General features: G+C 39.8%; 1 protein-coding gene across 3 annotated transcripts in view; it reads left to right on the forward strand.

The window, feature by feature from the left end:
* Sec31 (secretory 31) overlaps positions 1-23,116 on the forward strand; it is a 386,738-nt gene that overhangs the window by 183,432 nt on the left and 180,190 nt on the right. For all 3 annotated transcript variants that reach the window (XM_067138230.2, XM_067138232.2, XM_067138231.2), the window contains one exon: positions 20,160-20,313. In XM_067138230.2, the coding sequence (XP_066994331.2) occupies positions 20,160-20,313 (154 nt within the window). The remainder of the gene's footprint in view (positions 1-20,159; positions 20,314-23,116) is intronic.

The raw sequence follows: 23,116 nt of genomic DNA on the forward strand, positions 1-23,116 counted from the left end.
AATGATATTGTATTTTATTCTGTTCATAATTATAAATGGGTGCTCAAATCTTTGGTTCCCTATTCCAATATTCAAATATGTTTGCATCTTGCATTCCACAGTTTTATCTGGTATAATTCCTTTGATTTTTATTCCTGATAACAGGTATCGTTGGCAACTTCATTTTTCTCTCTAACTAAAAATAACATGTTCGAGATCACACTAATACTTGCCCCTGAATCTATCAGACAATGTGTCCTCATTTCGTTTACTCTTACAATAATTATTGGTAAATTTACTCCTTGTGGTCCTACATTCGATGACTCATCATACAGTAAATCTTCCGGTCCTACCTCCCATGACTCAATTTGCGCAATTAACCAACTAATAATTTTGCCATCCGATTTCGTTTCTTTATTACACCTTTCATTTATGTCTAATTCATAATCGACGTTTTTTTTCCTCGGAAACATCTATCCTTGCACTAAAATTTTGTGCATTCGGTTTCAACCTTCGTTTCCCTGCCTCCATCTTCTTGTACTCCTGGAGTTCTAAGCTCTCCGCACCTTCTATGTCACCAACCACTTCTTTGTCCTTTATCGCCTGTTCCCACATCCTTATTGTTTGAATTTTCCCTCAACTCTTGGATATACTTTCTATTGGCAAATTCTCTACCCTTGTAACTCTGTCCTCTCCTTCCTTCGTAGGGATGCCTTCTTCGAAAATTATTCCGAGCTCCGTTTCCTGAGTACCTATTATTCGTCCTATAATATGGTACATATCTATCGCTCGTTTGATATGTCCGTCGATTTACATAATCTTTTTGGCATTGGCATTCTTTTGTTTCTTTCTTTCCATCTACTTCCCGGTTTCTAACACCATTCTTAGGTTCTCTCCATCTACCATTTTCCAAATTCTCCGGCGTTATCACATTTATCGATGCCTCATTTTCTGCATTCCGCATTAACCTGGTCGTGGGATGTGCAGTTGCCATGTCTAGTTGCCTTAGCCGGTCTTCCATTTCTATTGCTGTCTGAACATTTGCTACTGCCAAGTGCCTTTGCACCTCTGGAGGAAATTGCCTCTGTATTGTTTTTATTGCTTCCAATTCGCTTGGTGCAGCGTCCAGATCTTGAAATCGTTGAAATTGAAACGCAAAATAATCGCTGTATCTTGTCTGCCCATTAAATGCATATTTCCGGGAGTATAGCTCCATCCTAAGCTGTAATTGTACCTCTGAGCTCCAATACCTTCGCAAGAATGCTGTTTTAAACTCCTCATAATCATGAAAGCTGTACCTAAATGCTTGGTACCATATACCAGGGTTGGAGTCTAAGTGTTTTTCAACTATTTTGAGCTTCCTTTCATTTGGAATCTGATTAGCCCTAAAATAATCCTCCATTTCCCTAAGAAACTGTTTAGGTGATAGACTTGCGGTGTTATCGAAGTGTTTTGGCCTATCATCAACTGTCTTAATAATATTTATTACCGCTGGACCTCCATTGTTACAATTCCCATTTCCAATTATACCGCCGTTGATGATCTGGTTGGAATCCGTCGTCATCGTTGGTGTTGTTTCTCTTTCGTTCATCCGAATATCCATATTCCCTAACATACTGGATTCTGTGTTTTGGTTATGTACCCTTAATTCCTGTATCTTTTTTCGGATGGTCCGCAACTCCCTTTCCGTATTGTCAACTCTACTGTCAACCTCGTTCTTGTTCCGCTCTACTTTCTCTCGGATTATATCTATTTTATTCGATACTTGTTCTCTCGCCAGGATAAAATTTACTTCCATTGACTTATTCGTATTTCCTATTATCTCATCTAATTTGTTCATCCTCTCTTCAATAATATATCATATTTTCAGTATTTAAGTTGATTCATGGGGAAAGGTAGGGACCAAAACTTTATTCATCAAGGGGGAGTGGAATATCTTCCTGTTATTACTGTTTGGGATTGTCTTTGGGGCATCACTTGGGTTTTCATCTTTCCTTTTGGTCTATTTGTCTAAATTTATTTGGATACTTGTTTGGATTCTCACTTCTGACTCATCACGTCACGATATAAGTATTACGTTGTTTAAATCTGGGTTCAAAAACACCAATACAATTATTAACATTCCAATTATAGCTAAAATTGAGTAAATTAAAACTGTACACCATCATATGTACATAATAAACCAAATATCCTTACTACAGAGTGCCATAGATATAATAGTAAATCAGTCTAACCTTCGAAAATCGTGCCACGAATTCCTAATCATATGCCAATGTATTTACTTATATTTTCAAATATCTCTTCGCTGTGCCAAGATTTTGTCAAAGAAAACCGTTCTTCATATTAGCGTTGACGTGCTGAACTTCAAATATATATATATATGCGAGACTCCATTTTATTCTTGTATATTTATATTACGTAACGTATAATAAACAAGTGACCTATCAATACCTTCAGCTTGAACGTCACTACGAAACACATTATGTTTGGCTCAAGTCATGCACTTAACTTAACATGGCCTAAATCCTTCACTTGCAGTGCTAATTCTAATATAAATATTATATGTAACACAGGAACTCGCAAATCAATCAGCTATCCCTTACTCATGCGACAAACAGAAAACGTATCTCCTCATACTAACAACATCTTGCCATCCTATTATTCCATTTCCTTTATATACCTCCATATTTAAAAAAAACATTCATTTAACTCCATTTAAATAACCTCTGTGTTACGGTAGAAATACTTAATTGCCTGAATATTCTTTCACACACTGCAACTCCGTAATATTTCAACATTTCCTTACAATACAATTATTGTACTGGCCAAGTCTGCAACTCATATTGACCTTAAATATTAGGTTATGTCTCGTATCTCGCATGCATTTTCTATAACCACAACTGGTTTAACGTTTCACGGTCTGCTCGTATAGATTGTCACTACACATGCACATGTGCTCAATCTGATCTTGTTTCCATTAACCTAAAATTATCTCATAAGCACTGCAGTTATACTGCAGAAAATGGCACATATCATCGGTTAATAATTGGCATTTACACTCTTGTATCTGTTCATTGGCACTAAATTTCTTACTGATAGCACTCCTGCACTCATACGAAATATTTTTCATCAACTAATTTAAAATTCACTACGATGCAACTCATAATACTTATCTCGTAACGGGATTCTGCTGCTGGATTTCTCCTGGCCTAGGACATCTTGGGACAGGCAGCCCTTGCAGTCCAAAGATTACGTCATCTGCGGCTCCGACTGGGAATCTTGGCTTGAGCTATTTTCATCTTGAGCGATCAATCCATCTGTTTAGGCTGACTCCATCTTGTCACCAGTTCTCATGAAATGATAAAACAACAAATACATGGTAGAATGCATATTTCACTGGTGATCAGTAGCTTATTCAATACGTATTAATTGCCTTGTGATTCTCGTATTGGTCGTAAATATCTTTCTTAATTTGATAATTTCTTTAACTCGGCTTACTTTTTGTTAATTCTTTAGCCTAAACAGATATTGTTTCCCACTTGGAAACAATAAATTATGCCTTCCTTAGCATAAATTTGCCGCTATAATATTGATTTCGGCAATGTTCGACTCGGCTGTAGTCTCTTTTTGCTTCTGAATTTGGCTGTTGCAATAATAAATATTCTTCTTCAATCTTCGTTTTTCCTGCCGATATTTTGTAGATAAAGTCTTCAACAATGTCTGTATATTATTATTTTAATATTTATCGTTGCGCTAATCTTTTTCTTCTCCTTCAGTAGGTTGTGCTGATCCTCTTCAACTCGTAACTTTTCTCAAGGTAGTCAAGAATCGGTTCCATTCAAATTTTTTTATGGTCCATCATTATTTAATCTTGAAACTCTTTTCTTTGCGACCGGTTGATATCGATTTACTATATCTCTATTCTGTGCATTTGCACATTGCCTGAAGCTATTGTACGCCATATTTGTCCACTGTTTCCATGACATTTACGGCCGCTAATGTAACGTAATGGTACAGTACACTCATAATTGACAAAACGAGAAGCTATGCTTTGGGGTTCACCATCAGAACTGGCGGCTAGTCATCTAGGACTACTATTGCCCGGGGGTCCAGAGCCTGAAGTGTTACGTAGGCACTGCCTAGAAAAATGCCTCGTTGACCCACAGTTACGGTAAGAAGTATTGGTGGAAGAGCCTCTGCCCGTGGCAGAGTTTGCATTGCCTAAGGCCCCAGCCTTGGGACAATCCCGCTTGAGATGAGCCATGGAGCCACAACTGAAGCATGAACGAGGATTACCCGAGTTGGAAGCAGGTGAAGGGATGGTTTTAGAATCTTGAGGATCGGGCATGCTTATAGGAGGTGGGGCTAATGCAAGGTGCAACTGGTCGGAATATCGAACGCCTTGTGCAGAAACTGTAACGGCTTCCAACTGGGCGAATGTTACTGGTCGGGGTGAGAGAGCCAGATATGATCTGTAGTTTGGTGTGAGACCTTCACTTATGTTGGCAACCGTCTGGGCCTCTGAATAGTGGAGCCGGAAAATCTTAACCTGGAGCTTAATCTTCTCTCTCTTCTTCTTAATTCTCAATCCTAAGATTGGTTGGCAGCAATTCGTCTTCTCCTCTCTTCTCTGTAATCCGCTAATCTCTTAATTTCCACATATGAGCCTGTTCCTACGTCATCTCTGATCTCTCTTGCATATTGCAGTCTAGGTCTTCCTCTTCCTCTTTTACCTTGAATCTTTCCTTCTATGACATTAACTATGAATCCATTGTGCCTATAGAGATGGCCAATTAACTGGTCACTTCTTTTTCTTATTGTTGCTAAAAAGGTTTTTTTTTTTCACTTATTCGTCGAAGAACTTCTTCATTGGTGAGTTTTTCTGTCCATGAGATCTTTTCCATCCTCCTCCAGCACCACATGTCAAATGCTTCCAAACGATTCTTATCACGTGCACTAATAGTCCACGTTTCTGAACCATACAAGGCCACACTCCAGACATAGCACTTAATAAAACTCTTCGTGGTCTCCACATTTAAATTCCTTGATGTAAGTAGTATCCTTTTCTTCTTGAACATATTCAGATAATGACTCGTTGAGATGTTGTACTCTGAAATAGTGCTTCTGCACTAATGCAGACAAGACACGAGCAGGAATGAAAAATTCAAGCACATGTGCATGAAATTGATCTACAGACCATCTTTCGGAAATGGCCCTGACGATATGCTCAGAAAGAACTCCAGATACATGCAGGTATAGAATTTGAAATACGTGGTCGTTACCGAGATTATACACTATTGCCTGATCATTGAACTCAGTTAGGAACCGAAGGAAGGAAATAACCTCATCAACGGAGTTAGCTGAAAATTTGGAGACTCCCTTAAACACAGTAGTCAACGGGTGAGGCAGATTCGAAAAAATCTGGAGAAAAACAGGTTTAGGGGGTGCCTGGGAAGGCTTAGAGTGGTCCAGAGGGGTTATTGAGGTATTGTACCTTTGATTCGGGTGCCCTTGTGAAAAGGACGGAGTACAGGTTAGGTTAGGACTAGCATTAGCCTGCAACGTTACGGGCACAGACAATCTCATTTGTGAAAGGTTTTCACTAATCTGAGAGATCTTTGGGGTATTAACCAGCTGAGTAGGGGTTATGCAACCTAAAGGAGCACTTGATACCGGTGGCACTAAAACAGGGGGATGGTTTTGCACCATTGCATCAGAACCGGGCTGAGTAAGAATAGAGGACAGACACTGTGCCACAACAGAATCATCAGTTACCACAGGAAAAATTGGTACAGGTACCAACATGCAAACAAGATAGATCATTTGAAGGACATACAGGTATTATAGTTCTAGACAACGAACCCCTGTTGAGCAGTAGTAACTTCAGATTCCTGAATAACACCAGCACTAGATGTCAGAGTACACACTTGAGCAGCAACAGATGCAGCACCAGTTTTAACAATTTCACACATTTCATATAGGATAGACACTTGAACTTCAGAATCTGTGTTATTCAATTTATTCCCTTCAAGCAAACCACTGATTCTGTCGAAAATTCTCAAAAACTGTACAAGGAAGGCTTGACATTCCTGCCGCTCAACTTCTGGCAATTCGAGAGACAACAAATCCCTAATTCTGTCCAGGTAGCATAATAACTGCGCCTTAACCCACGCTAATTGGCCATGCGAGGGCTCAGAAGCACAAAAGGACCCAAGAATGGCGTTAAATTCAGCTAACCTATCCTTAACCACAGCCAAAGACTCACGCAACTCATCCATAGTTAACTCTGGTATGGTTATCGGCAAATTAAGAGACTGTTTCAACAGGCTAGTGTCATCTCTGACATTGCCTGTGGAATTCATTTTGCGTATTCTTAACTCGTAATTTAGTTCTGTCTTTCTTAAATGGAAAGGATTCGGAACACACAAGCCATCCTGATGGGTAGAAACAAAATTTCAAAGCGATATACAACCGGTACTTCAGCGGTTACACAAACACAGATAAGGGGCGGAAATTAAATCAAATTACAAGGTATCTAAACACTATACACACCGTAATCATGTAATGAACTGTGGCGAAAATAGCAGAAGTAAATATCAGGGAGGGCAACTTGACGATAATAAACAAGGAATGTGGGACGTAACTGGGAACCTACCAGGGGCATGGATATGTCTAGGTTGTGGTTCGGAAAAATTAACAGTGATCTTTGATTTTCAAAATATTATTCACAAAATGGACTTTACAAAATAAATAAATAACGAACAGTTTCAGTCAATGTGGAAAATAGCGATACACCTTTCGTGAGATACAGATACATGTTCTTAGAGACACATAAGTTATATATTCTTTGACGAGAGCTTCCTAGAAGTTCAAAGAGTTAAGCAAGTACATCCCGGTACAAATCGAATTCCACAAATACAATATTGAGGTAAGAGGAAGCACAAAATACTACAACGTTTTAGGGTGAAATCAAAACTAGCTTTTCACATCTGATGAAAAGAGCGGCGATTAGGGCAAACTCCTGTGATACACCAACGAAAACTAAATGGGACTTAAAATCGGACAGAAAGCAACAGCACTTACCCTTAGGCAACCCATGCTGGTACTGAGGAGACGTTCACGGCGTCAGAAACTTCGGCAGATTCGGCAGGCCAAGACCAAGACGGCTCAGATGCTTGAGACCTCAGACCTCACATGAAACGCTGCCTAGCCCCTTTTAAAGGGAACCCTGGCCTTGGAGTTGCCAATGAACACAGGAGCTTGCCCAGATTGACCAATCACAACATTTTCTTCGGTCGTGATGTTTAAATACTTTCTCGAATACATACGATCGTGAATCTTCCATTTCCAGAATAGTCAGAACATACTTTCTAGAATACATAACTAACAAAGGCCAACACATCCTGTTCAAAAATTCTTGTCACAACTTTCTGGACAGTTCCAGTAAATATAGAAATGAAATCTACTAGTTACAAATACAATATGTTACCAGAATATTTACACTGTACAGGTTAGGTACCAGAATGGAATAAAATATTGTAGCACAACACTCCAGATCATACAACAAGTACTACTTAAAAAGATTTACAAGTAAAATCTTCTACAAACTCTTTCCACTTCCAATATATTATTCTACACCTGTGTCACCAATTTCTTAGCAATTTTAACTCGTTTTATGTTGCCACTTTTCTTCATTACATTCAAAATTTGTAATTTTTCAGCAGTCGTAATCCTCGTTCTCTTTCTTTCACTCATGTTCACTACTCATGAATCTCACGATGCTAATCACAACTCGGTCACACCCGAAGCACAGAACACCAAAGAGTAAGCTCAAAAATAGCTTTCAGGTCGCTCATGCTACCAAACATGCGCCTAGGAGTATGATTTCCAAGAAAAGTACAATGCAAGTCATAAGTTTGTGTTTAGAATATTTCTTGCGATTTTGAAGACGGAAGCCACCGTAAACATATTATAAACGAAGCATTTTGCCTTCTAGGACGTAGGATATAAGCGTATAAGCGTAAAAATGGTATAAGTGAAAGATGTGTAAATGAAAAACCTCGCCATAATACGTATAGGATTTTGTCAGGACTGCTGAAAAAACCTGTATAAGTGTTGAAAACTTATAGGTGTGAAATGTATAAAAGAAGTTTTACTGTAATTGGTACACTAAATGTTGGATGACTGGGAAACAAAGAGAGATTGTGGACCTAATGGTCAGGAGGAGGATTGAAATTCTGTGTTTTCAGGAAACTAGTTGAAAGGGCAACAAAGCAAGAGAGGTTGGAAGTGACTATAAGTTGTTGTACAGTGGGTCAAATAGTGTTGGAAGAAATGTTGTCAGAATAGAAATGGTGTCAGAATTATTCTCTCCAAAGACTTGGTCACCTGCATGGTCAGTGTACAGAGAAGAAACGACTGAATAATTAGTGTGAAATTGGGTCTTGGGGAAGAGTTTACCTTTGTAACTGTCTAAGCTCAACAAGTTGACTGTGAGGAGGAAGAAAAGGATGCCTTCTGGAGGGACCTAGAACAGGAACTTTCCTGTATATCAGGTAATCAAAAGATATTTCTGCATGAAGACCTGAATGGGCATGCTGGCACCAATGTGAAAGGAGAAGCATTAAAAGCAAGAGGCATCTAATTACATTCAAAAGTGGAGGAAGAGAAAGCCAAATAGATTTCCTCTTATGCTGGAGAATGCATCTTAAGGAGGTTAAGAATTGTAAATTCATTGCATGGGGAGTTGTGACACCTCAACACAGGTGCTTGACTATAAATGCACAGGTGTAAATAAAAGAGCAGTTAGGAAAATTACCTCAAGAATTAAATGGTGGAGGTTAAAAGGTACAAATTTGGGATCTGAATTCAAGGATAAGGTTCTACAAGAAACAGTTAGTAGAAGGAGTTCAGAGATGGTGGATGATAAATGCGGAAGTAATCAGGGAAGTAGGTATGGACATTTTGGGTAAGACATCTTGAAATCTGGTAAAGATGGTCCACTGGTGGTGGAATGAGGAGGTCCAGGATACCACCAAGGCAAGAAAACAAAAACAAAACTAAGTTCCTCCGCTATGTGGAGAAGCATAAAAGCATGGACATGTTTTTTTCCTGTCCTAGTATACGTAAATGATGTACAGTAGTTGCCATGGTTACCAAGGTGTTGGAAAATTTTCAATGCAAAATTGTCCATGCTAATTCTAGATGGCCACGAACCTGCTACGCAGGCGTAGCAGGGGGAGAAGTGATACTCCCATGTGGCGCGTCCCAGGTGGTGGATAGGGGGGTCCTAACCGGCTTGCCGGCGGACTTGAGGGAAATAAAATACCTCTCGCGGACCAAACACACTACCCCCTGCGGGTGGGGGACGCACATGTAGAATACACCCGTGGTATCCCCTGCCTGTCGTAAGGCTACTACAAGGAGCGACCAAGGGATGGTTGAATTAGAACCATGAAACTACTCTTGATTCTTACCATCATGTGGGGAACACCATGGGTTGCATGGGTTGCATGTACTTGCGAGTAGTATCACTAAATTGGTACGAAATAGGTTATTACAAGTGATCAAAATCATTTTTATCCATATTGAAAATTTTGTTAAGTACCGTATTTCACGGCATAATCGTCGCACTTTTTTACCAAAATTTTCGAAAAAAATTGTAGGGTGCGACCATTATACGATGAATATTTAATACCAGTATTTGTATTACTCAAAAAATGTATTTATAACTAAATTGTATTTGATACAAATTTAAGATGCACGTAATACTCGCGTTTATACATCAAAATAATTAAAATAGTCTAAAACAAAATTCATAATTTTTCGCAACAATTCGGCGAACGTTTTTCCAACCTGAAAATAAAAATGATCGTATTAAGTTAATTTGTCATTAATTTGAGTATTAAAGTTAAAATATTACACTTGCAAAAAATTATCGCTTTGTTGTGAAATGCGGACTTACCGGTACGCGTGTCGCTATCGCAGGTTTCGCTATCTGATGCGCCGTCCTCGCCTCTGTTAATACCAGTATCAGATTCTTCGTCTCCCTGCCACACTGCGTCATCTTCGGAACCGTCTAGTGCATTCGAAATCCCAGTCCTTTTGAAGCTCTTGGTGGTATAAGATCCCAACTCTTCTTCACCCACGAGCATAACAAGTCCAAGGGTGGACGCCTGATATTTCCGGCGGGCGTCAATTGCTGATCGCCGCTCATCATCCACTCGTTGTAAAATCGACGTAAGTGGTCTTTAAAGGGTTTATTAACACGTACGTCTAGTGGCTGCAAAGCAGATGTTAGGCCACCAGGAATGACTATCTGTCGTGTCTTATTTGTAGTGAGAATTTGCTTCACTTTCTTCACGAGGTGACCTCGGAAACTATCTAAAACAAGCAGAGCTGGTTGTTTTAGTAGTGCACCGGGTCTTCTATCCCACACAGTTTTAACCCAGTACAGCATGAGTTCTACGTCCATCCAACCCTTTGGTTGCACTCGTACATGAATTCCACGGGGAAACTGTATATTCTTAGGCATCGTTTTCCTCTTGAAAATGATGTAAGGCGGCAACTTTCTCCCGTCAGCTGTAATGGCTAGCATTGCCGTGCATCGCAACTTCTCACTACCGCTGGTACTCCGTGACCCTTTTAGCGCAATAGTGCTGTTGCGAGGCATATCAAAAAGGATTGGAGTCTGATCGGCATTACCGATTTGAGAAAGCAAGTACGAAGTTTCCTTGCGCAAACGTATGACAAATCGGTGAAAATTTACAATCTTGTCCGTGTAATCAGCAGGCAACTTTTGCCTTAGTGTTGTTCTCCTTCGCACTGACAGATTGTGTCGTCGCATGAACCCCTTAATCCACCCACGAGTCGCCTTAAACTGAGTTACCGGTATGTTGTGTTTGCGCGCTACCTCCTGTCTCTTAATTTGTAACATTTCATATGATACACTGCAGCCATTGTTACGTATTTCACTGACGTACCTAAACAGTTCTTCGTCAATTATAGGAAACTTCCCTGTTTTAGGCCCTCTAAACACGCGTCTAGAAGGGTTTGTGCTTTTTAGCTTGTTTTTTACTTTCCGCCAGTCACGCACCAACTTTTCACTCACATAATTTTTTTTTCTGCAGCTCTGTTCCCGTGCTGTTCAGCGAAGGCAATTACGCTTAGCTTGAAGCCCGCAGAATAGTTTCTATATTTACCCATAATCGCTTATAAATGCTTCACACGTTAATGTTTTGCGATATAAATGACTTTCCGTAATTGTTCACTATTAAAACAAATTATTTCTGCAAACACCCAAAACACAAATTAAAAACTTAAATTCTCACGCACACATGTCTACAGTAATCACGTAAATCTGAAACAAATAAATGCATCTGTGATCTGTCCATTCCAGAGCAGCCAATACTGTTAGGCAGCAAGGAAGCATGCAACAATTTATCAGTTTAGCCAAATACTTTAATAAAATATTTGGTTTAGCTCGTTGGTTGCGACACACTACTGCGCTTGCGCAAAGCTCGCAAACCGGAGCTCTAGCTAGCGCGGTGTAGATCTACTGTATAGTTGACTCTGACTGTATTCCGAGACGTCAGTAACAAACATTCATTTTTTTCAATTTCTTTTAAACATACGGTAATTAGGTTAATATTTCTTCCCAGTTATTGATGATTTTACATTACATTACTGACGAGTTTATAAAATAAAACTGTAATAGCATTGGATAATAATTATCTTGACTGCTTGGATAAAAGTTTTCATCCCATGCCCGGACACTTATGACGTAGTAGTAAGATAAGAATCTAGCGATGACAACTGAGACATCGTAAATAATTCGGCTGAATAATTCCGTGGAAATCTGCGTTATCGTCTTGGATTTCACTTCGTGCGCAATAACACAGGAGCCGGCCCCATGGTGTAGGGGTAGCGTGCTTGCCTCTTACACGGAGGCCTCGGGTTCAATTCACGGCCGGGTCAGGGAATTTTACCTGTATCTGAGGGCTGGTTCGAGGTCCATTCAATCTACCTCGCCGGTATTTCCTGGCGACGTTGCCGATAAGCGATAACTTACAGCCTTACGTATTTCAAATGGGAACTCATATGTAGGTGGTGAATAAATACTACACTGTCTCGCGACCACGTTGTCAAACTGCCGATAGCCTACCGGTAAGCATAATATGTAGGTGGTGAATAAATAGTACACTGTCTCGCGACCACGTTGTCAAACTACCGATAGTCTACCGGTAAGCCATGCGTCGTACATATACCGGTATTATTTATTTATACGTTGTGCAACATGTCGCAAACGTGACTGTGTTGCCAAATTGCCCATAAACCATACACGTATTTAAATTGCGCATTCATGTGCAACTTAGGTTGCAGTTCCATTTACCTTTTAACCAGATTAGTGAACAAAATTTGGACGTGCGACGATTATGTAATTAAAGGTTTAAAGTCCGATTTTTGTATTGAAAATAAAGGATGCGACGATTACGCGGTGGCGACGATTATGCCGTGAAATACGGTATATAAGAAAATATTTAAAATTTTATTTCCACCTATTCAATTCAATATAAGATATTGACATTGAACTTAAAACATTTTTCAAAAGTGAGACGTTTCGCCTCATATTTTGAGGCATCTTCAGTCACTAATCAAAACCTTATTATTTCTGTCAGACAACGTTTCCAAATATTCTACAGCTATTATGCAAATGTTCATGAAATAACTAAAACTCTATTGTAGTGATGAAAACGTGTTGTTCACTTGATGAAAAGGACGTCATAGGTTGGTACAGTATTACAGAAGATGGCTTGAAGCCTTAGTCAATATTAAATTTTAAATACATAGTGGAAAGCATATAAAATAATTTCATTAAAAATATACAATACATTTAAATGATATTAAAATAGTAGGTTCTTAGGTGGTACACTTAAAAATGGAGGTATCTTATAATTATGAGTGACAGTTGATGGCTTAAAGCCATAGTCAGAGTTTGATGCATAAGTAGAATAGCACGTTAATATGAGGTACAAGAATATGAAAAAGATTACATTAATGAATATAAAAGATAAAGAAAAAACATTCCAAAATGCTGGGCAATTGTTGTTGACGCCAGCGTATATTTGCCCGTAATATTTAATGGTCAAACAGTTCGTAGATTGTTTATAAAATGGTTCAGCGAGATTGTGTTTACACGAAGTTTAAAGTTGGCTTAAATTTATTTTGAATCATCGGAGTAAGTTTGTAGAGATGATGATAAGCAGTTATTCTCTACGTTGGTAAGATTTGACATGAGGTTGAATGGCTGTTGTTTTCATAACTGATTGACAATTATTTTCAAAATGTTGATATTGGAAATTTTATCTTATTGACGAATGTTGTGGAAGTTTGATGGGGTTGTTGAAATAATGTTGCAGATTGGTTGGTTCTGAAATGAAAAAACTATGGTGTTGTTGGCCTGAGTAAAAACGTTAGTGACCACTAGTATCCTGACAACGATTCTCACAAGAAGTCAAGCAGGATGAATTTGAATTTTTTGTTATTTCATTTCGTACCATTAGGGGCTGATGACCTCGATGTTAGGCCCCTTTAAACAACAAGCACCATCATCATCATCAATTCTAGATGGATCCCCAGCCCAGAATATATTTTCGTTTAAAAAATGGGATGAATCAGGAACTGTTGATGACAGAGTACAATACAAGCAGGCAAATAAAACCATGAAAAAAGCAGAAGAGAAAGCAAAGGCAGCTGCGTAGAGTGAAGATATGAAGAACTAGAGACCACAAAAGGGAAGGCAAAGTTTTTTGGAATTTCTAAGGCATGTAACAGAGCATCAAAAGTTTCCCACTTATGAAGTAGCTGAAGAATGAATAAGGAATGGTCATTTGAGATAAAGAATGTATAAAGAAAGAGATGGGAGGAATGTTTTAAAAATGCTGTGTAATGAGTAGAATGTATGACTTATTTTTTAGGATGGTATCCCAAATTATAAGGTAACAACTGACATATATATGGCAGAGGTATGAGCAAAATGAAATGTGGAAAAGCAACCGACCCCGATAAAATTCTTGTGGAGGTCTGGAAATGACTGGGGAAAGAAGGAATAGAGAGGTTTTGGAATCTATTCAAACAGATATTTCAAGAAGAAATGATACCCAAGGAATGGTGGGAGAGTACAATAATTCCAATATGTAACGAGAAAGACGATATTCCATATTGTGTAAATTACTGTGGAATAAAACTTGTGTCACACACTATGAAGATCTGGGGAAAAGTTATTGAAGGTAGGCTTAGGAAGGAGATGATGATAGGGAAAGAACATATGAAATCAATTTCATGTTGTCTGTATTGATAATTCCTTAATTCTATTTAAACTACAAGGAGGGGATTTTCCACCTAATCAACACAATATTCCGTATTTACTCGTGTATTAGATCCCTTTTTCCCCACTCTTACAGCCAAAAAGCCATGAACCTACTACGCTGGCGTAGCAGGGGGAGAGGTGATACTCCCACGTGGCGCGTCCCAGGTGGCGGATAGGGAGGTCCTAACCAACTTGCCGGCGGACTTGAGGCAAATAAAATACCTCTCGCGGACCAAACACACAACCCCCTGTGGGTGGGGGATGCAGACGAAGGATACACCCACGGTATCCTCTGCCTGTCGTAAGAGGCGACTAAAAGGGGCGACCAAGGGATGATTGGATTAGAACCATGAAACTACTTGTGATTAGTACCACCACGCGGGGAACACCATGTGTCGCTATTACGTGCGTGTAGTACCACTATGTTAGGTACCAAATAGATTTGTGATTAGTAGCATGCAGGAGCACCGCACGGTCAGGCTTTTACGGTACCTCTGTGTGATTAGTAGCACTATATGAGCGATACCAGGGTGGAATACCGCGAGTCGATACTTTTGATTAGACCGCACCATGACAAATACCATGGTTCTACTTTCCAAGCGATAAGTACCATTATGAGAGGCCGATAACCTATATTTTGGACCCCTTTAGCTTGCAAGCATCACCGATTCAGTATTGAGCTATAGAAGCAGTCCCTTGGTCAGTATTACTATTGTTTTCTGTCAGTTTCTCAGACTAAGGCATTGCGGGTCGGCTGCACTGATTGTTTTAAATTCATGTTCATCTGTTCATTTTTCGTCCTTATGTTTTGAATTCTGGTCAGTGGAGGATTTTGGATTTTATTTTTTCATTGCATTTCATCTCATTTCGTATCATCAGGGGCTGATGACCTAGATGTTAGGCCCCTTAAAACAACAATCATCATCATCATCGTCATCATCATCATCATCATCATCATCATCATCATCATCATCATCATCACAGCCAAAAACGTAAAGGGGGGTCCAATATGCTATAACCTCAAATTTTGTGCAGTGAACACCTGACTTCTAGGCTATAAAGAGCTATAAATTGTACATGTAATCATTGTACACTGTTCTTCAACAACCTTATGAATGTATTTGAGTTATACTGGCTATTTTCGTTAGAAGGTAGTATTTCTAAGTGTAAAAAGTCAATAAATGGTGAACATGACTTTTAGGCTTACATATAAAGTAAATATAATCTGTTTTAGTTACTCATATCACGTCATTCGTTTCATCTCATTAATTCCTCGGATGAGGTCGACATCAGGAAGGGCATATGGTCGTAAAAACTTGCTACAAAGATTCATCTCACTTCATACTCGACCCAGTAGAGAAAAGGGATAAAAGTATCATATTACCATATTATGCAGTATTGATACAAAGTAACTTGATGGCCAGTCATTTGTCCCTGCGAGTTGAGCAGTAGGCCTACCACACAGTAAACCTGATCACTGCTTTCATTTTAATTGTCTTTTGCTGCCAACTTCCCCGCTACCGGTGTGTTGTCATTCCAAGTGACGTGATCTTCACTGCCATCTCGTTAGCCATGCATTGCAATTGAGACCGAGAGCATTCGAGGTCTCGTCTTTTTGAACCTTTTAAAAATAGTTTTGTTCCCGACTATAGAGTCCAGACTGTGTGAAGCTATTCCCAGATGGTTTCTGGCGGTCTCTGATATTCCCAGCTGGTGTATGTGTAGCAGAAGCCACTCCTTCTGAATAAAGTCATGTTATTGAAGGCGTGGCAATCCACCAGCTGATAACTAAGATATGTTATGAGTTGTATTTCTGAATGTAAACATTTCTTTTGATAACTGCGGCTGTTGAAACCCACACCCTTATTTGTTTTCTACATTTATCAGATCAGGATTTACCTAAACATCTGTAAATAAGATGAGAGAGACCGCATTGTTTAGGTTAGGTATGCTATCGCCAGGATAGTGCCAAAAGTTCCACGACGGAAAGAATAAAAAGAAATAACAGGAAAGTTTGCCGCATTTATTGATTTCTATAGGTGTGGCGGTAATATGTTTTATTATTATAATGTTTAATTTTGTATGTTCGTTGTCTCTCATTTTTTATTAGCGCATATCCTAGTATTATGTTTTGTTTGGCTTCTCCGAAAATCATGGGAACATAAAAAAATCAGCATTATTATTATTATTTGTTAGGTATTTTGGCAAGTAAAACAATAGTGATTGGATTGTTTTTTTCATGTTTTATCCCTACTTCTCTCCCAAAAACCTTATATTGGCCTGAGTCACGAGATATTAAACGATCACCTCGCCTGCTTATATTAATAGGCCTAGCAACATCCGTGAATATTTCTTAACCAAAGTAGACTTGTTTCCTCATCCCGAGGTGTTGCAGCTCTTTTTCTAGACAGGCCCCCAGTGGAAGGGAGTTGCATGTATCGTATTTACCGCAAATCAGCCTTCCTGCCATTAAATCAGGCAATACGGTACCGGGAATTGAACTGAGACTCCCGAGAACAGCAGCTAATTATGTTAACCATTACGCTGGCAGACATTCTTAACTACAAAACACAGACATATATACAACCTGTGACAATAAAGTTAGATGAATGAAGTCAGAACGGTCGATCTGGCAACACTGGTGACACGTAACGCTTCACCTGCGTAGCAGCAGGTTTTGACCACCTACTCCCAACGTTATTCAGTTGAGCATCGTGTGTGTGCTACGTAAGACCTGTTTGACACAGTGCGTGTTTAGTGCGTTGGTTCTGAACTGCGAACAGGAACATGAACGACCAAAAGATCAATGTACAATTTTGTTTTAAGCTTGGCAAGACACCGAAAGAAATGCACGCAATGCTGGTACGTGTTTATGAAGGTCAAGCACTGTCCTTGAGGTGTGTGTACGAGTGGTTTGCCCATTTTCGAGAGGGCCGCGAAAGTGTTGCTGACAACCCCTGTAGCGGAAGACTGGCGACCGCTGTCACTGACGAAAATATTGAGAAGGTGAGGAGATTAATTATGAACGATCGGCAGTTAACTGTGCGCATGATAGTGGATGAACTGCAGATTAACCGTGAATCCGTGAAACAAATCGTTACCCAGAAGTTAGGGAAGAGGAGAACATATTCTTGTCTTGTGCCGCATCACTTGACTGACGATCAGAAGCAGGCACGTTTAGAGGCTTCACAGGATGTTGATACGGTGGATGCAACACCAAATTCCTTGAACTGTATTGTCATTGTGGATGAAAACTGGGGTCTCAGGTACGACCCTGAAACGAAACAGCAAAGCATGGAATGGCGTTCTCCGGGTTCCCCTCGTCGGAAAAAGTTCAGAGCCGAAAAGTCACACGTCAGAAAGATGCTCATCACCTTTTTCGATAGTCAAAGAGTTACCCACAAGGATTTTCTACCTGAGGGAACGACATTAAATGCTGCCCGGTACATTGAAATTTAGACCCATTTCATGAAATGTCTACGCAGGGTACGACCCCAGTACGCACAACAAGGTTCATGGTTCCTTGTCCACGACAATGCTCGCCCACACACAGCCTATATCATCAAACAGTTCATGAAAGAAAAGGGGGTGGTGCAACTTGAACATCCCCCATACTCGCCAGATCTCAATCGTCCGGACTTCTTCCTATTCCCACGACTCAAACTCGCTTTGAAAGGTAAGAGATTTGGCGATATTCCTGACATCCAACGAAGCGTGACGAGGCTTTTGAACACCATCCCAAAGGAAGCCTTCTTGCAAAGTTTCCAGGATATGTATTGCCGATCTCAGCAGTGCATAGTTATGGAGAGGACTATTTCAAAGGACAGTAAGGTCACTGTCGTGCATTGTTCATCTGTGTTGATAGTACAGGACTATTCACCAAACTTCATTGTCACAGGTTGTACATGACTGATGCATGCTTGCAGTGTGCGGGTCGGACCTATTCACCTATTTATGCGGCCTGGCTCCTTGGCTAAATGGTTAGCGTGCTGGCCTTTGGTCACAAGGGTCCCGGGTTCGATTCCCGGCCGAGTCGCCTTCATCATCATTTCATCCTGATCCCGACGCGCAGGTCGTCTACGTGCATCAAAGCAAAAGACCTGCATCTGGCAAGCCGAACTTGTCCTCGGACATTCCCGGCGCTAAAAGCCAAACGCCATTTCATTTCACCTATTTGTGCGACGTCACCAGAGCTGCAGTAGGCCTACGCTATGGAGGCGGACATTTCTTGACTACGAAACACAGGTGTATCGCGTGACTTTGACGCATGGTTCGTACGGACGAAACTATTCTGAAATTTGTGTGATGTCATCCGAATTGCATAAGGCTTGTACCCACTTCAAAGCGGAATCGTTGTTCTTCTCTGGCAAATTACGTTACGGGCGGGGGGGTCCTTGTTTGCGAGATTTTTCAATTTTTATTTTCGTCTCGAAAAGCCAACGGGGGTCTAATACATGAGTAAATACAGTTATTCTTTTAGACTATATAGGTATTCAGCTGAATATGTCCCATTTGTATGGCCAAAAGTAGTCCTATGACTCAATTTAAAATATAATTGTATTTAAAAAAAGAATATTGTATTGATTAGGTGGAACATCCCCTCCTTGTATTTTAAATAGAATTTAGGGGAAGAAGAGTTGGGACTTATGATAGGGTAAGGAACTATGGATGCTATTTTTGCTCTTAGGCAGGTCATGGGAAAGCACAGCAAAAAGAACTACTTATGGTGTTCTTATACATTGAAAAAGCTTATGATAGTGTGCTCCATCAGGAGGTATGGAGATGCGTGAGATGGAAATATACCACGGAAGTATTTGTGCCATGTTTCGGACATGTAAAAGGAAGCAAGGATGTAAGTTAGAAGCAGATAGGATTGGCAGAGGCCATACCAGTTCAAGTTGGTCTTCATCAAGGATCTGCACTGTGTCACTATACTGTATTTTAAATCTTATAATGAATGTTCTTTCTGAATATCTAAGAGAACCAGCTGCTTGGTTTATGCTATTTGCAGATGATACTGTACTATGCAGCACAAATAAGAAAACAGCTTGAACATAAACTGGAATGCTGGAGAAGAGCCCTATAGGGAAGAGGTCTTAAAATCTGCCAGAATAAGATTGAATACATATGCCTGGGGGAAACTGGAAATGAAACTGTTCAGATGGATGGAAACCAGCTCCAGACAAGGAACTGTTTCAAGTAGGATCCATTATGTCTGCTAATGGTAATCTAGATCTAGAAATTATCCACTAAATTAGGGTTGCATGGTCTAACTGGGAGGGTTGTCTGGTGTCCTCTGTGACAGGAGACTGATTATCTGAACAAAGGGGAAAGCCTATAAATGTGCAGTGAGATCTGCAATGCCATATGGTGCAGAAATTTGGTCTGCAATGGAGTCACACTGTAAGCGGCTGGAAGTAGCTGAAACGAAAATCCTGAGATGGACGTGTAAGGTAGAAGGGAGAGAGGTGGACCCAAAAGACGATGGTTGGATTGTGTGGGGAAGATCTCGGGGAGAAGCAGTTAACCGAAAATGTCATTTGGGACTGAAGGAAATGGAGACAACTTGTCAGAAATGTCGACCCCTCTTGAACAGGAAGAAGGTTGTAAAATAATATCATAAGGACATTCAGTGGCAAGATTAGATGACAAACTTCTGATAATGCTGTGTTTATTGGATATTTTTAAATTGTAAGATTTTGTTACCTTATCTTTGAAACTGAAATTGAAGCAATTTTTAGTCCTTATTAACTGTCATTTCTCAGTTAAGTTATAGATCTACAGTAAGACTAATAAGAGAATATTTCTTTAGCAAAACACAGGATACTTGTCATCTCTAATTAATGCTGTTGTGACTGAAGATTGGAGCCAAGTGATTCAGTCTTGTGAGGTGGAGAGCTGGAAGGAAGCAATGGCAGCCATCCTTACCCAGGCTAAAGGCTCTGACGAATATCCTGCTCTGTGTGGTAAGGAGATATAATCACTTATATGCAGTGCACATTTTTTAATTTTCTTTTGTTCTAAGGACTTAGAGGGGGGAAAAGTGAAATTCACATTTTAGCTATGAATATAATACTCTACGTATATTCATTATTTTGTGCAAGTGTAAATTGCCATTTATTACTGAAATCTTGAAAGAATGGAAAATCTGTTAGCCCTTCAAGCCAATATTTAAACTGTGCCAAACAGTCCACAGGCGGTAATTAGCGTATTTTAATTATGGCTCCTCACGAGATATCTGTGAAAGTGTTTTTTTTTTTCAACTTTTCGGTGTTATAGGGAACTTTGCAGTGTAATTGCATTTTAACCAATCATATACCTATTGCAGATGAAAGTAATGAACGTTTATATAGAAATACATTTCTTATTTGTTAACAGTTATTGTATTATACAATTCAATTGTAGTCATATTGCTTGGAATATCTTTACTTGCAAGCTGATTGGAAAGAGATAACTAAAAGCTGTAAATAGAAATACACTGTAATAGCTTCTTTTAATTCAAAATACACTCAACAAGTCAATCAGACATAAAAGTAGAGATTAATTACCTGTTTGGAAAATGCAACCATTTCTGCATTCTCTGGTTTCAGCCATCTCCTATGGTTGCTCATTACATCATAATGTGAGATGAACACTCAACATTGACATTTGATGTAGGGTACCACACAGCTTGTGGAGCAGTCATAAATTTGAAATAACCCTCTGTTATGAAGCACAGAAGACTGCAAATGTTCAGTGGAAAGGTATCCAGACTGGGATATTTTGTCTTTTATCATTTTCTGGAAGAGAGTGTCCCGGTCTAGAAAGCCAAGAATAACGGCCGAGAGGACTACACGATACCTCGTAATCTGCAGGCCTTCGGGCTGAGCAGTGGTCGCTTGGTAGGTCAAGGCCCTTCAAGGGCTGTAGTGCCATGGGGTTTGGTTTGGTTTGGTTTGGTTTGGTTTGGTTTGGTTTGGTTTGGTTTGGTTTGGTTTGGTTTGGTTTGGTTTGGAAGACAGTGTAGCCCTCAAACATTGCTGGTGGACTAACTGGAGTTTCATATGGCAATTTTCTCAGTTCTTTCTCTATACCATCTACAGTTAGGATGATGATGCAAGAATATTTCATGGAGAACAGATTTCCAAGGGCTTCAGGAAGAGCCTTTGAAGGGTTGCCTGCCATCAACTGACTTAGTTTCGAAACAGACTTTCAACGTATTAGGTCGTGTTACGTACATGTAGTACGTGTTGAATAGATGTTAAGTACAGAACAAAAATGGCCAGCCGGACACCAGTGGGATCCGAACCCACAACCTCCCGATTTCGTGTCGGTTGCTCTACCAATTGAGCTATGGTGGCCTAGGCCATCTTTGTTCTGTTTGAAAGGATCTGAGCTACAGGTCTGGCACTGCTGCTAGCACACTGTAGAGTGAGTTTAAGTCGGCCGTTGTGGGGCATGTCAATGAATATTGAATTTTCACGACCGCATTGTAATCGAAACAGACTTTCAACGTATTAGGTCGTGTTATGTACATGTAGTACGTGTTGAATAGATGTTAAGTACAGAACAAAAATGGCCAGCCAGACACCAGTGGGATCCGAACCCACAACCTCCCGATTTCGCGTCGGTTGCTCTACCAATTGAGCTATGGTGGTCAAACTCTTAGCCTGGAACTTAACTCATTCCCTCATGGCTAGGCGTTGTTTAAGTTATTGTCGCTGATTTATCGCATTTATTTACCTTTGTTTGTTCTTGTTATCAGAGTCAAGCAGCCAAAGTAATTTGCTGCAATCTTCCTGTTGGGTTCGGATCCGACTGGTGTCCGGCTGGCCATTTTTGTTCTATACTTAACATCTATTCAACACGTACTACATGTACGTAACATGACCTAATACGTTGAAAGTCTGTTTCGATTACAATGCGGTCGTGAAAATTCAATATTCATTGACTTAGTTTCGTTAAACTCTACTGCACTTTTTTCTTTAGAGTGTTCACAGCTTCGGCTCTGTGATTTGTTGACAGTTCATTGAGGCGAGCTTTAAGCTCAGGGGAAAACACTTCCCAATTCCTCAGATCCAGCATATTCTGCACTACTCTGAGCTTAGAGTACAGAGTATGATCCATAGGGTAGCTATTACCCTCTAACAACATACAGCATCACCCTCCTTTTACATTCCTGTATTCAATGTTTTCCTGTCGTTTACAACATGTTTTGTCAGTCCCTCAGATTTCCTGTGTTCACAATGTATTGAAATCCTCAAATTTATGTTTGTGACATTTTATGCTTCTGCCATTTATGCCAAGTCAGGCTTTTCAAGAGGAGGGGGGATTGAAGTAAATTGGTGTCGCAGCTAACCTAAAATGCTTGAAGTAACCATGGCATGATGACCAAATCAAACAACCATGGTCAAACTCTTAGCCTGGAACTTTAACTCATTCCCTCATGGCTAGGCATTGTTTAAGTTATTGTCGCTGATTTATCACATTTACTTTTCTGATATTTTACCTTTGTTTGTTCTTGTTATCAGAGTCGAGCAGCCAAAGTAATTTGCTGCAATCTTCCTGTTGGGTTGCACATGTTCGTATATATTATTACATAAATTATCCTTTATTATTGGTGTTTACATTTGTGGCTAACAATGGAGAAATTAAGATAGGCTTAACTGCAGTTTAGAATTGTGTAATTCTTGTATATTCCTTTTGATATCAGTAATTAATGGCAGTTTTCATTCTGTTAGGGTGCTGTAGGATAAAAAAAATAATATAATAAGCCTAAGTAGTATTGTA

This window comes from Anabrus simplex, chromosome 1, assembly GCF_040414725.1.
Source record: "Anabrus simplex isolate iqAnaSimp1 chromosome 1, ASM4041472v1, whole genome shotgun sequence".
NCBI classification, from domain to species: Eukaryota; Metazoa; Arthropoda; class Insecta; order Orthoptera; family Tettigoniidae; genus Anabrus; species Anabrus simplex.